This window comes from Sinocyclocheilus grahami, unplaced genomic scaffold (genome assembly GCF_001515645.1).
Source record: "Sinocyclocheilus grahami isolate Dianchi unplaced genomic scaffold, SAMN03320097.WGS_v1.1 scaffold1409.1, whole genome shotgun sequence".
In the NCBI taxonomy this organism is placed as follows: Eukaryota; Metazoa; Chordata; class Actinopteri; order Cypriniformes; family Cyprinidae; genus Sinocyclocheilus; species Sinocyclocheilus grahami.
In genome coordinates this window covers 182,339-196,422 of record NW_015506588.1, presented here as the reverse complement: position 1 = coordinate 196,422, position 14,084 = coordinate 182,339, and the positions used below count along the sequence as shown (strand labels likewise).

General features: G+C 38.4%; 1 protein-coding gene across 2 annotated transcripts in view; it reads right to left on the bottom strand.

Moving 5' to 3' along the window:
- The window catches only part of LOC107570048 (probable G-protein coupled receptor 158), a 121,714-nt gene that overhangs the window by 92,616 nt on the left and 15,014 nt on the right, over positions 1–14,084 (bottom strand). For both annotated transcript variants that reach the window (XM_016256243.1, XM_016256242.1), the window contains one exon: positions 13,426–13,537. In XM_016256243.1, the coding sequence (XP_016111729.1) occupies positions 13,426–13,537 (112 nt within the window). The remainder of the gene's footprint in view (positions 1–13,425; positions 13,538–14,084) is intronic.

The following is a 14,084-nucleotide window of genomic DNA, read 5'->3' as shown; positions in this document are numbered from 1 at the left end:
GCTTAAGAAAAACACTTTATTATTATTATTATTATTATTATTATTGCACTAAACCATTTCCAATAAAATATCATAAACATTTGAACGTCTGCAACCGCCAAATCACAGTCATGTAGTGCGACCAACATTTTTTATGTCCCAGACTCAAACTCAAAATGACACACTTCAGCTTTAAAATAGATCGAATACATTGTCAAAAAATAGGTATTGGCTCTAAGCATCTGCAGAGTATTATGTCTATTACAATGTGAGAGGTTCTTCGAATAAACTGAAGGAAGTCAGGATTTGCCATGTAGAAGTTATTTGGCAGCACCTGCGGCCAGCAGTGTGGGAGTGTGTCCCACGGGTGGGTAAAAATGGAGTGTGTGCCAGCCGAGTGAATAGTCATGCTCAAAACTCATGTTCTCAGTGTGAGCAGTAGACTGCTGCAGTCGGTGTGTGCCGTAACAGTCGCTCGAGTTTCCACTGATCATTACCATAAGCTTTAGCATTACACATGCTCACAAACCTGTTCGAATAAACTGACATACATGACGTCTGCTGTATTTCTGTTGCCTTTTATCTGCTCCATATTGACATCACATTGTCACTCAAAGCTATTCAAGTAAACAAAGGAATGGCTTCAAAAGAAGAAGAAAAACGTTTTGGAAGTGCCGAGTCAAGCCCCGTTCACACTACCAGCGACAAAACGACATGATTCTAATCTTTTTCAATGGAGAAGCTTCAAAAGAAGAAGAAAAACGTTTTGGAATTGCCGAGTCAAGCCCCGTTCACACTACCAGCGACAAAACGACATGATTCTAATCTTTTTCAATGGAGAGCTGCCTACGACCGGATGTGGGTGTGTCCAGCAAAGCAAAAAAGTTGTCAAATGTTTAACTTTATGCAGATGTTGAGTGACTTTTCTGAGCAACAACACATTGGAGTGAAGACTGTGTCTTTCACGTCACCGTATCGAGTGCAAGCAAGACAGAACCGATCATTTATTTTTGCGATTTCACTGTTTTAGTTCTTCTGTATATAACAGTACCCTCCAGCAGCAGAATATTACTTCTTTTGCATCAAGAAAACAAATTTCTACTCAAACTATCATGATATCTTATGTCATCTCTGATCACATTTTTCTAAAGATCACTGTAATATCACAGGAGCGCCCACGAGTGACTTGAAGTACAAGCAACATGCTGAGACAAAGTTGCTGGCAGTGTGAATGCAGTGTGAGCCCAGACCTATATCCAATCTAAGAAACTTGTGGAATGATTAAAAGAGATCAATCTGGAGCTGTTTTGCAAGGAAAAGCGGGAAAAAATTGACAAATCAAGATGTGCTAAGTTGATATAGCAGACTCTTTGTTCAGAAAGACTGGATGCTGTAAAAGCAAAAGGTGCTTCAAAGGGGTCATATGATGCTGCTAAAAAGAACATTATTTGGTGTATTTGGTGTAATGAAATGTGTTTATGCGGTTTAAGGTAAAAAAAAACATTATTTTCCACATACTGTACATTATTGTTTCTCCTCTAAGCCCCACCTTTATGAAACGCATAGATTTTTACAAAGCTCATTGGTCTGAAAAGCGAGGTGTGCTCTGATTGGCCAGCTATCCAGTGCGTTGTGATTGGCCGAAAACCTCAAGCGTGTGACAGAAATGTTACGCCCCTTACCATACTGTGATGCCGTGTCCCGGAGAGACGAGACAAAACCAATAAAACCCATTATAAAGCAGCAGCAACAATAAAGTTAAGCCTTCTTTCTTTGCGTGAAAATTTGGGCGGCATTATGCAAATCTTCCCACATAGTGACGTAGACATGTGGGGGCGTTTTTAAACGAGGCGTTTTAGGAGGGCGTGGACTAGAGGTCACCGATAGTTGATTGCTGGAACTATCGGTTATCGACAAAAATCCAATGCCGATAGTTTTCCGGGTTGCGTCCATTGCTGGAGCGGCTGAGAAGGGTCTGCTGTCATTACACAGTGCGAGAGCGGCCTCTAGTGGTTGAAATCACTGACAGCACGTGCTATTTGTTTAGACACGTGATACTGCACGCTGAACAGAGCGGGAAACTTCAGACACGGATTTAAATGCAGCCGACAGAAAATCCTGATGCGCCACAGAGCGCCATTCACATAGTTTTCCTTTTAATTACATTATATTGGTCCCGAATCGTTGTTAATGTACATAATGAATTGTGTATTGTGCATTTTCAGCAAAATGTTTGTCTTTCTGTGGCTCTAATAAAGTCTGTGTGCTTCACTTATAGGGCTATAATATAGGGCGTGCTTTCTCTTTCCGTTTGCTCCATTTTTTAAACGCTGAACTTCAAACTCATTCATGCCAAATTGTTAATTCTTGAAGTAAACTTGTGTCCGTTTGGTGATTAAATATACTGTTTTAGACCGCTGCTCGAGTTGAACGCGACACGTCCGGAGTGTGTGTGTGATATCGGTGAGTTCTCCTAGACTCAGCGCTGCGCTTTTATTTTGATTGGATAATCATCAAGTGTTCAAGAATACAAGCAGTTAAAGTGTGAGAGTATACATACAATATCCATATGTATATAGTTTTAATGCAATAGCCTTTGTGTATATATTTGAAAGATGTGCATCTTTAAGCATGACAGTTGAAATGAAATGGTAACACTTTAAAATAAGAGTCCATTTGTAGCATTAAGATTAATGAAAGCTGTGTAAGTATTGTTCCTTGTTAGAGTGTGTTAATTTCAACATTTACTTTTTTTTTTTACTACTACTAGTGGTTCAGTACTGTTTTTGCTAATAAAGCACTATTTTAGTTTTTGTTCAGTATCAATTTTAAAACTATCGGTTAATTAATCGGTATCGGCCAGTGTGGTCCAACCTAGCTATCGGTATCGGCAAAATCCACTATCGGTCGACCTCTAGCGTGGACCAGTCTTAACTTTTATAAAGACTATCTCTTTGGGTTTGAGACTTTAGGAATTGTTTCTATTCACAAACAGCTTGTAACACTCCAAAGAGAAAGGAAAACTTGAAATCGCATCATATGACCCCTTCAACAAAATAAATTATACTGTGTGTACTAGTTGTGTGTATAACCAGTTGTGCGCCAAAACTCGGGGGCAAACCGAGCCGGTTGATTTGGTCAGTCATACTTTTAAACACATTTTAGTTTTGCTATTGTAGATTTGACTTCCCACGTGGGAAGTCGTGGCCTAATGGTTAGAGAGTCGGACTCATAACCCAAAGGTTGTGGGTTCGAGTCTCGTACCGGCAGGAATTGTAGGGGGGGGGAGTGAATGTACAGCGCTCTCTCCCACCTTCAATACCACGACTGAGGTGCCCTTGAGCAAGGCACCGAACCCCCAACTGCTCCCCAGGCGCCGCAGCATAAATGGCTGCCCACTGCTCCGGGTGTGTGTTCACGGTTTGTGTGTGTTCACTGCTGTGTGTGTGCACTTTGGATGGGTAAATGCAGAGCACTAATTCCGAGTATGGGTCAACGTCACTCTTATGCAAATGCACAGTCACACAGAGCAGCAGCAGCAAGCGTGTGAGGTTGTCATGGCAACCACATACAGAACATTGCAAGCGAATTACAGCTGCGTGTTTTGCCACACTAAACTTAGCAATAAACACGTTGAAAATGCATAATAAACATGTCTGTCAAAACTACCTCAAAGGAGGCTTTTATTAAGAAAATCAAGGAGTGAATTACTCATCTACTGTTTTTAAAACAGACATTTGCTGGGCTTGATTCAAGTTAATGCACAATGGCAGGTGCACACTTTCTATTTAGTGTTACTGAATAGACGATAAACAATTTATATTCTAAAATCTATTTATAGGTTGTGTCCTGTGTGAATTAACATTGGGATGTAAATGGTCAGCATAAAAGTAGAACACTGAGCCGCTAAAACAGCTGCGTCCTGTGGATCAACTTTATCTGATTATTTCCGGAGTCATCAACGGCATTGGCATCTTCATCTGAGTTTTTCGTTGTCTCCAGATTCCTCTGCAGTTTGTGTACATGGTTACAAACGTGGAATATTTTATGCCACAAAACAGGCAAGCATTTTAAGTCTATTATCCACCAAAATGCAGATTCGTCATGTGACAATTCTTATGCAAATGAGATTGAGGGAGACGTTAAGTTTGTTTTGATTTATTAATTTACTTACAATAACAATTTAAAATGTATTAACTTTTACATGTACTATTAACTACATTACATGCATATTTACGTAGTAGGAAAAAACCCGTTATAAATATTTAGTAAAATCCATAAATCGCTATGGGGCTCCCGTGGCCCCACCACAAGCTACACCTATGGGTGTTTTAGGTCTTGTGCACAACTAATTAACTAGTTTTTTTTTTTTCTTTTAAAAAATGTATTTGTTTGTTACACAAATTTTGTTGGTTTCAATATCGCATTAATGGTGGAAAAAGATCTGAAATGATTTATCATTAATTTATTTTTTACCTCTCAATAATCTGACTTTTTCCAATCAGATTTCAAAGTCAAAACTATGTCTTGTACAACATATACTTTATTAATATACATGAGAAATAAGTTTTTGGTGACTATTCTCATATTAAATTTGAACTGCCACATTTTTGTTTTTTTGATGCCACATTAATTTTTGGACAGCAGCCGCATAAAATTACATCAAATCAAATCTACTTAAGGCTCACAATCGAACTAATTCATTATACAGGAGGAAACTGCTCTAAGCTGTCACCAAAAAAAAAATTAACTCAGCTATTGAATTGTATTGCTGGCCTGTTGCCACACATCGTGATATAATTGATTGTCATATATTGAGTGTGGCAGCAGTAGTTTTGCCATGACCAAATCAATGTAATTCATGAGTCTTTCCGCTTATGGCTCTGGCACAAATTCCCTCTTATGCTCTCTATACATTTTACATATCAGCATCCTATTCATTTACACAGTCTATAAATAGAGACATTATCACAGCAGTCTGAAAGAGGAGATACATTTTCCATGAATGAACCAGAAGCTGACATGATACTTCATTGTGACAGCCGGAACACACAATTATAATGTGAAATTATGATGCTATGAATAAAAGTAGAAAACAACATAACCAAGTGCATTCAGAAAATACATTTGTAAGCGTGTCACTCTTAATATTTCTCATTCTTAGGGTCAGTGATTTAAACAAAGCCCTAGAATTTCAGAGGCGAATTGCATGTGAGGGTTAAAGTTTTCTCCATGCAGATTTCACAACGGGTTCAAGTTGATCATGCAGACTTGCATGCTAACCAACAGAAAGCTGTTAGGTTTAAAAGTGACGTCTGTGTGAGCTGTGCTTCATATATCACAACACTATTGACAATGGACCCTTTTTGACAGAAATTTAGCTAGTTGGTGTCAACTCAAACAGGGGCCACTTTGCATTCAGCTGATAATTTTTTCCTTTTAAAGTCCCCATGAAATCAACATTTTTTGTCTTTTAGTATGAATATGTTAGCCTTAAAGGGGTCATTAATTGAGAAATCAACTTTTACTTGAGCTTTTGATATATAAGAGGTCATCAAACTAAAATAATATCCTGTAAGTTTCAGAACTGAAAACATGGACGTAGCTTGTCAAACAGACACACAGAAAGTTAGTTTACTATGTAAAACTGTTATCCAATCATAGCAGTGGGCGTTTACTTCCAAGTCTTCAATGCGGCACACCCATAAAAACCGAGCGTTTCTTGAGCCGGCCTCAAAACCAGGGTAGAAAATAGCCTATTACTTATTGATTTTGATGTTTTTGAATGTAAAAACCACGCAGATGTCATAAGTGGACATCAGACAACAGTATAAAATAATGTAAAAAGTCAGTTCATGACCCCTTTAAAGGTTTTATTTTGTACTGTTCTCTTAGGTGTCAGCCCATGGACTGTTGTGTGTTTGTTTTCCTTTTTGGGGGGGGTTATTGGGATCCTGTGCCGAGTGCCGAGGCCAGGCCCCCTGAACTGTCTGCTCTGCCATGTCCTCCTGAACTGTCTGCTCCGCCATGGGATGTCATAAGTGGACATCAGACAACAGTATAAAATAATGTAAAATAAATGTACATGTACAAATACATGTAATGTAATGTAAAAAGTCAGTTCATGACCCCTTTAAAGGTTTTATTTTGTACTGTTCTCTTAGGTGTCAGCCCATGGACTGTTGTGTGTTTGTTTTCCTTTTTGAGGGGGGTTATTGGGATCCTGTGCCGAGTGCCGAGGCCAGGCCCCCTGAACTGTCTGCTCTGCCATGTCCTCCTGAACTGTCTGCTCCGCCATGGCCCCCTGAGTTCCCTGCTCCACCGTGGCTCCCTAGTCTGCCTGCTCCGCCATGGCCCTGTGAGCTCCCTGATCTGCCATGGGTCCCGGAACGGGTACCGCCCGCCCCCCTCTCCGATGGAATTGTTATGGGAGGGGGGAGTAATGTCATGGCCATGGACTGTTGTGTGTTTGTTTTCCTCCCCCACGTGTTCCATGTTCCCCCCGTGACCTAGTTTCTCCCATGTGTTAATTATGTTTATAGGTTTCAGGTGTCCCTCATTTAGTCCCTCGTTAGTTCTGTATATAAAGTGTGTTCTGCCCCTTGTTTCCTGTCCGGTATTCTTTGTCAATCTCCTGTGCTACGTGTGCGTTCCTTTTTGTAAATAAAGACTTTCTTCACAGATTCCCCTACACATCACAATTTGGAAGTAACAGGCTATTTTCTGTCCTGTTTTGACCCCCCTCATCGGAACACTCTGTCTGAATAGCCATGACGGATTGTAAACTTGTAAGTAAACGCCCAGTGCTATGATTGGCTAACAGTTGTGTATGCTGGACAGCCTACATCATTTATAGATGGATGTTGATGTCGTTTAGGTTAAAAAAGCATTAATACTCACTACATATCAAACGATCTGTAATAACAGACAAAGCAATAGTGATCATGTAATAAAAACAGTTGCTCACACTTCTGTGGTGTGACATTACTGTCGGATCCAATATAGACGGCACAGCATCGTCTTTTAGTTTCAATCTTTCTGAAAATTCTGCATCGAATTGTGCCTTGTTTGTAAACGTATCCTCAGTTAAATGAAGTGAACAAGTGACCATGTTCTTACTGACCAGGCTGGAACTTCATTAAAAATAACCTTTATCCACTCTTTTCTAATGTTGGGATCAGAAGGAAGGCAATGCAAAGCTGTTTTTTTCCGCAACTTGGCAGTGCACAGCGTCTTGTTGTCTTTGGAGCCATCATTATCATTTGATTTCTGCATAGACCTGTGTTTGCCTCTCTCATTATTTACCCACTATGTGCTCGAATCGGTGGGCGGGGCTAAACAGGCAGTGATATTGAAGCAGGCGTTGATTTTCTTCTGCGGCGACGTTAGCCACACTATCACGTCATAAAGTGGCACACTCCACAACCTGTCGTTTTGGCAGATTAGCTTCAATATAAGCTGTTTTTAGACTAAGTTTTGAGTTCTGAAACTTATAGGATGTTTTTCTAGTACAATGACCTCTTATATGTCAAAAGAAACTTTAAGTTTATCTATAAGCTAGTGTGCTCCAAAACAATGACAAAAATCACATTTAGAAGATATAAGCATTCAAAACTTACAATTTTTCACTTCTGCCAATATGGATCAACGATTTTGATGACATCACCCTGCACTTCAGCTTCTCATCAGGCTTTGTGTTTAATCAAATGCTCTCTAGAATATGAAATGTCTCGCCCCCTACACTATAAATAGATGCTGAAACTGCATCTGAAATCGGTCACTTGTTCACAGGATTAAACGGTTCTATATGGTGAACGGCACAGTGCACTATACAGGAGATAGGGAATTATTCAGTAAATATGCTTTCCATTGGGACGAATGAAGTCTGGTTTTGCATTGTGTCACGCGAACCACCACAGCACACACACACACAGTCAGCTCTGATTCAGAGACATGATAGCACAGGGAGAATCATATGCACGAGTCAGAACAGACCATAAAATGTATCGGATCCATCTGAATTCTACACATAATGCTATATTTTACAGCAATATGGATGAGATTAGGAGGAGAAAGTGTTAGACAGACTTGGCATTAGAAATAGCACTGACGAGTAGAAGAGATAACACTGGTGCCATACACAAACATAAATTACACACTTTTCAAACTACACATCCTAACTAAGCATGATTATGGTCACTGTTTTGCTTTAGTAATATTTTAATATTGAATATGAAATTTAAAGGGGTAATCTATTAAACTGTGGCTGTCATAAGCTGTCAAATGTCGCTTTACCGAGCACAACTGATGGTTCTGGTCGAGCTTTAATATAAATGAAACATTTTTAATTTGTTTTATCTGTGAAACTGAACCATATAGGGCCTTAAAAATGAAGATACCAAAAAAAAAAATTGTTAAGACCCAAAATCTAAAAGGACATTAAGATATCTTTAATACTTCTTGAGTTACAGGCATGCAAACTTTGGGGGAAAAAAACAAAAAAACAACAACAACATGAAAAGCACTTTTTCCCATTTTTGAACTGTCACCATTGGCGTATAATGCAACAATGATTGCTAAAGTCAACAGATGTTACTAATAGACCTATCAATCTCTGTGTAAAAATAACAATGACACTGCCTTCTTTTTTTATAAATTTTTACTTCCTTGTAATTTGGCTCCAGATCTCAGGTTATTTCGACCCCACCCCCCACCCTCCACAAATGAGTGGATTTCTGAGTATACATCTATGCCATTTAATATTTTGGCTTTCATCACTAATTGTTTGTCTTTTTTCAGAATTATTTTTTTTTTTTGACAATATTCAAAATTTGAGCAGGGGAAGTTTCTGAAATTTGGTTGACTCGACACAGAATGACCCTAATGACCACATCTTTAGGCAACCATCATAAACACCCTATTGTGTTATTGTGAGGGCAGGTTTTGAAAGAACCACTCACATTTTTCATCTACTGTAGTTTGATCTACTTTTAAAACCACTTCTTCCTGCCTCTTTGAAACCCGAGAATTTCTTCCCACATATAAAATTAGCAAATTCAATCTGTGCTTCTACTTTTAGAGCAGAATTTCATAAGGAAGCATAGTTTCCTCATAAGCACCCATACCATGAGGTAAGTAAAGAATGTCAGGCCTGCAGAGACACAAGGTTATAAACGATGGCTCTCTTTAATGGCACTTCCTCTGAACCTCTTTCTGCCTCGTTTCCTCATTAGTACCGCAGCCTATCAAAACCATACATCCCTGTCATAAAGCGAGTGCAAAAAAAGGGTTCAACGGATATTTCATCTCTATTTCATTTCTTTTACACAACCTACAGAGAGACATAAATGGAAGGAAAAGTAATTACTCCACCGGTGGATGTATTTCTAAATATCAAACTTCAGAGAGGGTTCAAACACGCAGGCTCATCTGTTAAGTTCAGTGGCTTAAAGTAGCAATAACAGCAGCGTATGATCAATGCAAAACCAGCAGGTGTGTGACTCACCAAGAAAAGATCAATTCAAAGTGCCGCTGAAAATAGCACAGCTATTTCACCCAAACAGTCCAAACAGAAAATGTGTGCGTGTCTTTGAATCATCCATGTTTGTCTGCTTTTCCACAGACTATTTATACCCTGGCAAATCTTTGTCTGTCTTGTCTAATTTTGACCTGATTGTGTGACTAACTCTACAAACACTAGAGGATATGCTCTTTACTCTTGTCTGGTTGGGTGTACAGTACTGAAAAACCACAAATGCCACAATTTTTTTTACATTTTCAGATGTGTGTTTGAAAGGGTCTGAAGGGTCGCTTCTTATTTTTTAAATTATTTTTACTATCACTTATTAAAGATAAATGATGCTTGCAATTATAAAGGTCAATAATGTACATTTCCATTAACACATTCTTAGCATTTATAACTCTTTTTAGGGTTAAAGGGATAGTTCATCCAAAAATGAAAATTCTGTCATCATTTACTCACCCTTGAGTCGATCCAAATCTTTCATTGATCTTTGAAACACAAATGAAGATATTTTGTTCACACTTTACTTTAAGGTCCAATTCTCGCTATTAACAAAACATTAATTATGACTTTTGGCTCAATAAACTCCTAATTTGCTGCTTATTATAAGGTAGTTGTTAAATTTAGGTATTGGGTAGGATTAGGAATGTAGAATATGGTCGTGCAGAATATGTGCTTTATAAGCGCTAATAAACAGCCAACATGTTAATAATATGCATGCTAATATGCAACTAGTTAAAAGTGAGAATTGGTCCCTATGCTAAAGTGTTACCAATATTTTTTATGAAACTTGAGAGATGTCTGTCCCTCCATGAAATGACCATTCCACCAAAACGTTGACTTTCAAAGTGAATTAGGACATCATAATAGTAATCTATATGAATGGATCAGCACTTATATCGGCATCTACATGAATATAAATGCATGCTTAACTTTTGCACACATATAAACGTACAGTCAACAGCAGCTCAAATATAGGTTACTTTTACGTCTTTATGAACTTTTTGAAGTTCAAAGTTGAGTGGAATGGACTTTCAATGGAGGAACAGAAATCTCAGGTCTTATAAATAGCATAATTTGTGCTTTGAAGATGAACGAAAGTCTTATGGGTTTGGAACTACATCAGGGTGAATAAATGTTAATATTTTCAATAGCTCCATTGATTGCTATATTTTAAATCATAAGTAAAGGTTTTGTGGACGTACTGCTTCATCCCCATGTTTTATTCTAGAAAGCTGATGCCTGCGTTTCAGTGACATCCTGACAAAACTTTGAATTGGATCAATTACAGAGATCATTTGCCGTTATGAGAGACCAGATGACAGAGATGTCAGGAAGAAAGAAAAATCCTCATTTAAGACTAACCTTTGACCAACCTAAGAGACATGCATATGAATGAGGAACATAGTGTGTCAACGATGATCAAGATTTCTTTCATTTGAAGTATTCTTTGATCATTGCTGCATTTCTGATTTTGACTTCTTCTATTGGAAGTGCTGAGACCACCGTCTTCAGTAAACTCTCTCTCAACTGATTGAAACTCCTGATCATCATTGTCCATACTGGTCTCTCCAATAGCTCAAGTTGTGTTTTGCATAATGCAACCGCAGTTTTGCATTTAAAATGCACTACTAGGGTGTTCTTGAAGATTCTAGGCTTCTGGAAGGTTACCAATGTGCTGCATTCCCGTAGCCCATATTTTAAATATGATGCTAGCAAGGTCATATGTTCAGTTCCCAGTGTGGTATGAACGTTACACATTGAAGCTTAGTACTGAGGGTTAGAGTTTGTTCAAATCACTAACCCCAAGTATGAGCAATAATAATAGTGATGCTTGTCTATCATAGTAGGATTTTTTAGCATCCAAAACCAAACCTTCAACCACAATGGCTAAATGTATATGCAGTCCCAGATTACTCATTCCAGAAGTCTTCGCTAATGATATTCTTGGTCTGATGAAGTAGGAAATTTCTGGTTTGGCTTAAAAAGGATCAGTGACATGTAGGCTGCAGCTTCAGCATCAGACATCCGAGATAATGAGAGTGAATTACAGCTTTTTTGCATACGAGGGGCGCTCTGGTACAAAGCTGCTATATCACGTTACAATAAAACTCCTGATTGCAATGCAGTTTTGAGCTCTATTTATAGTCAGTGACACCGTCACCAGACCTGTGTTACGAGGGGTGGATGGAAGCTATTATGACAGAGGTCACAATTCAATTGCATAATGAAGGGAAGATGCTGTGTCGCTATGTGCGGTATACTCGACTGTGTCTCGCGCACACGCATGCTGTGCAGTGTCCATCAGGAGGCCGAGCACACTAAGAGCTTTCTCAATTATTCAGTGCACCCTGTGCAATCTATTACATCACATCCATTATGAAGGAGCCAGGCCTTAAAATTCTATTCTCTTTAAAACTGCAATCCTCCAAGCATCAGGTTAACAGCATTAAGACACAACAAAATCATTCACTGTTGAGCCAGAAGGTCAAATATATATATATATATATATATCAAATTTTGTTATTCAAAATAACAGCAGGATGAACGCCATGAATCAAGAGCGGAAATCACAATGTGAGCTGGCATGCTGTTCGGCAATGATGTGATTTTTTGACTGCTGTAAGAGGTCCTGAAAAGTTCAAATTATTTATGTTCTGCAGCAAAATGGGGATATTAAAGGAATAGTTCTTCCAAAAATAAACATTCTGACATCATTTATTTGGTGTCAATGATGTCAAACAACATTGGTTTCTGTGTGACTCATGATGCAACTGACATAAAAATGTATATATATCCAATGCCTTTTAGCGTTAATGACATTGACACACCATTTTTTTACTCACTATAACTCCATTTTAAGGCTTAAATTTTGAGCTGTTTAGAAGCTATTGTATGACTTCTGAAATTGTGTGGACTACTTTTACTTAAGCGCCTTTTTTGACAATTTGACATTGACATTTTTTATAATATAATATAACATAATATACTAGTTTTATGGCGCCATTTTCAAATGGAACAAAGAACCACGGACATTCTGCTAAACATCTCATTTTATGTTTCATTAAAGAAAGACATGTTGGATACTTCCATGTAAAAAAAAAAGTGCACTTAGCAATTTAAAAAATGTTACGTTTTCAAAAGAGTAATTATATACTTTATAAGAATATATGTAAGTGCGAGCTGAATGTAATTTTTTCAGACACTTAACTGCATTACATGAAAATTCAATTATAGTTTAAATTTATATAAATGCAATTAGCTGAGCTTTAGAGTGCTTTTTTGACCCACAAGTACATCTTTATATGTAATTTTATTATTACTTCTATTATCTTTGAAATACTGGCAAATGTACTGACCAGTATTTATGGTAAATTAAATATAATTTTATGTCATTTCTATTGAAACATGTATATTTGTAATTGTATGCTTGGGGTGATTAAATATTTTAAGTGTAGTACATTTAAAATACTGAGCATCAAATAGCACACTACAGTTAACATGCTTTAGTATGTTATTCAACACATTAAAATAAGTGTACTTCTAAAGCAAAACGAAATATTATCAAAACATAAACATGATTTAAAATGCAATTTGTTTTTAATTTGACACTATTACTAAGTGCACGTTTTAAAATTGTACTTACATGTGTTAAAAAACACTGTCATGAAAGTGCACTCTTTAAATTTAACTGGCCTTTTATTTCATTAATAATATCTATATTATACTTGTAGGTTTGAAGCGCACTACAAATGCCCATTCAATAGAATCAAGTGCAGGCTGCCACTTTTCCTTTAATGTTAAATTCTAGTTAGATTTTTAGTCCACTGAAGTGTGACTGGTCTTCTGGCATGTATTATATAAGCAAAAACTTTGGTGTTTGCAATCATGACACTGAAGCAAGAGCTTGAAGTTGGACTCACATCCATAGTGGTGATGTTGCACCTGTGTGGCCAGGCATCTGCAAACCAGCCATCTGCAGAGCACTGATCAATATCCACATCCTGCAGGCTGACGTCCACACGAACAACACCCCTATATGATATTATAGAGCACAAGAAAAAAAGAGAAATTAGTCTATTGTTAACTGTAAAGAAGCTGAAAGTTCACACTGAAAATTAAAAAAAAGAAAAAGTGCACTTCAAATACCAGATGATGTACTTATTTAAATGAGAAAATTAAGTGTGGAACTTTGGACACTTCGTGCACTCAATGGTTGCAGATTTAATTATGTACCGGATTGGGACTGACTATTATTGTGACGAGTGGGGGCGGGGCCGAGAGCCTCCTTCTTCCCGTGACTCCGAACTTTGTTACATTGGTGCCGAAACCCGGGAGGAAGGAGGGACATGCTGTCAGAGAGCCCTCGCTGCTGAGGGTTTTTGTGGTGCTGAGGAGGTCTATGGAAGACGAAGTGGGACGGAGAGCTCACTGCCACGCTTCTGGGTCGAGGAGGGGTGGCTGCCGTTCGAGAGGGAGCGGAGGAGTCGGCCCCCGGTCGCCAGGAAGCCAGAGCCTGCTGCCATCCGCCATGATTGGGGACTCGGGGGGAACGGGGGGTACGGGGGACTCGCTGCCGGTT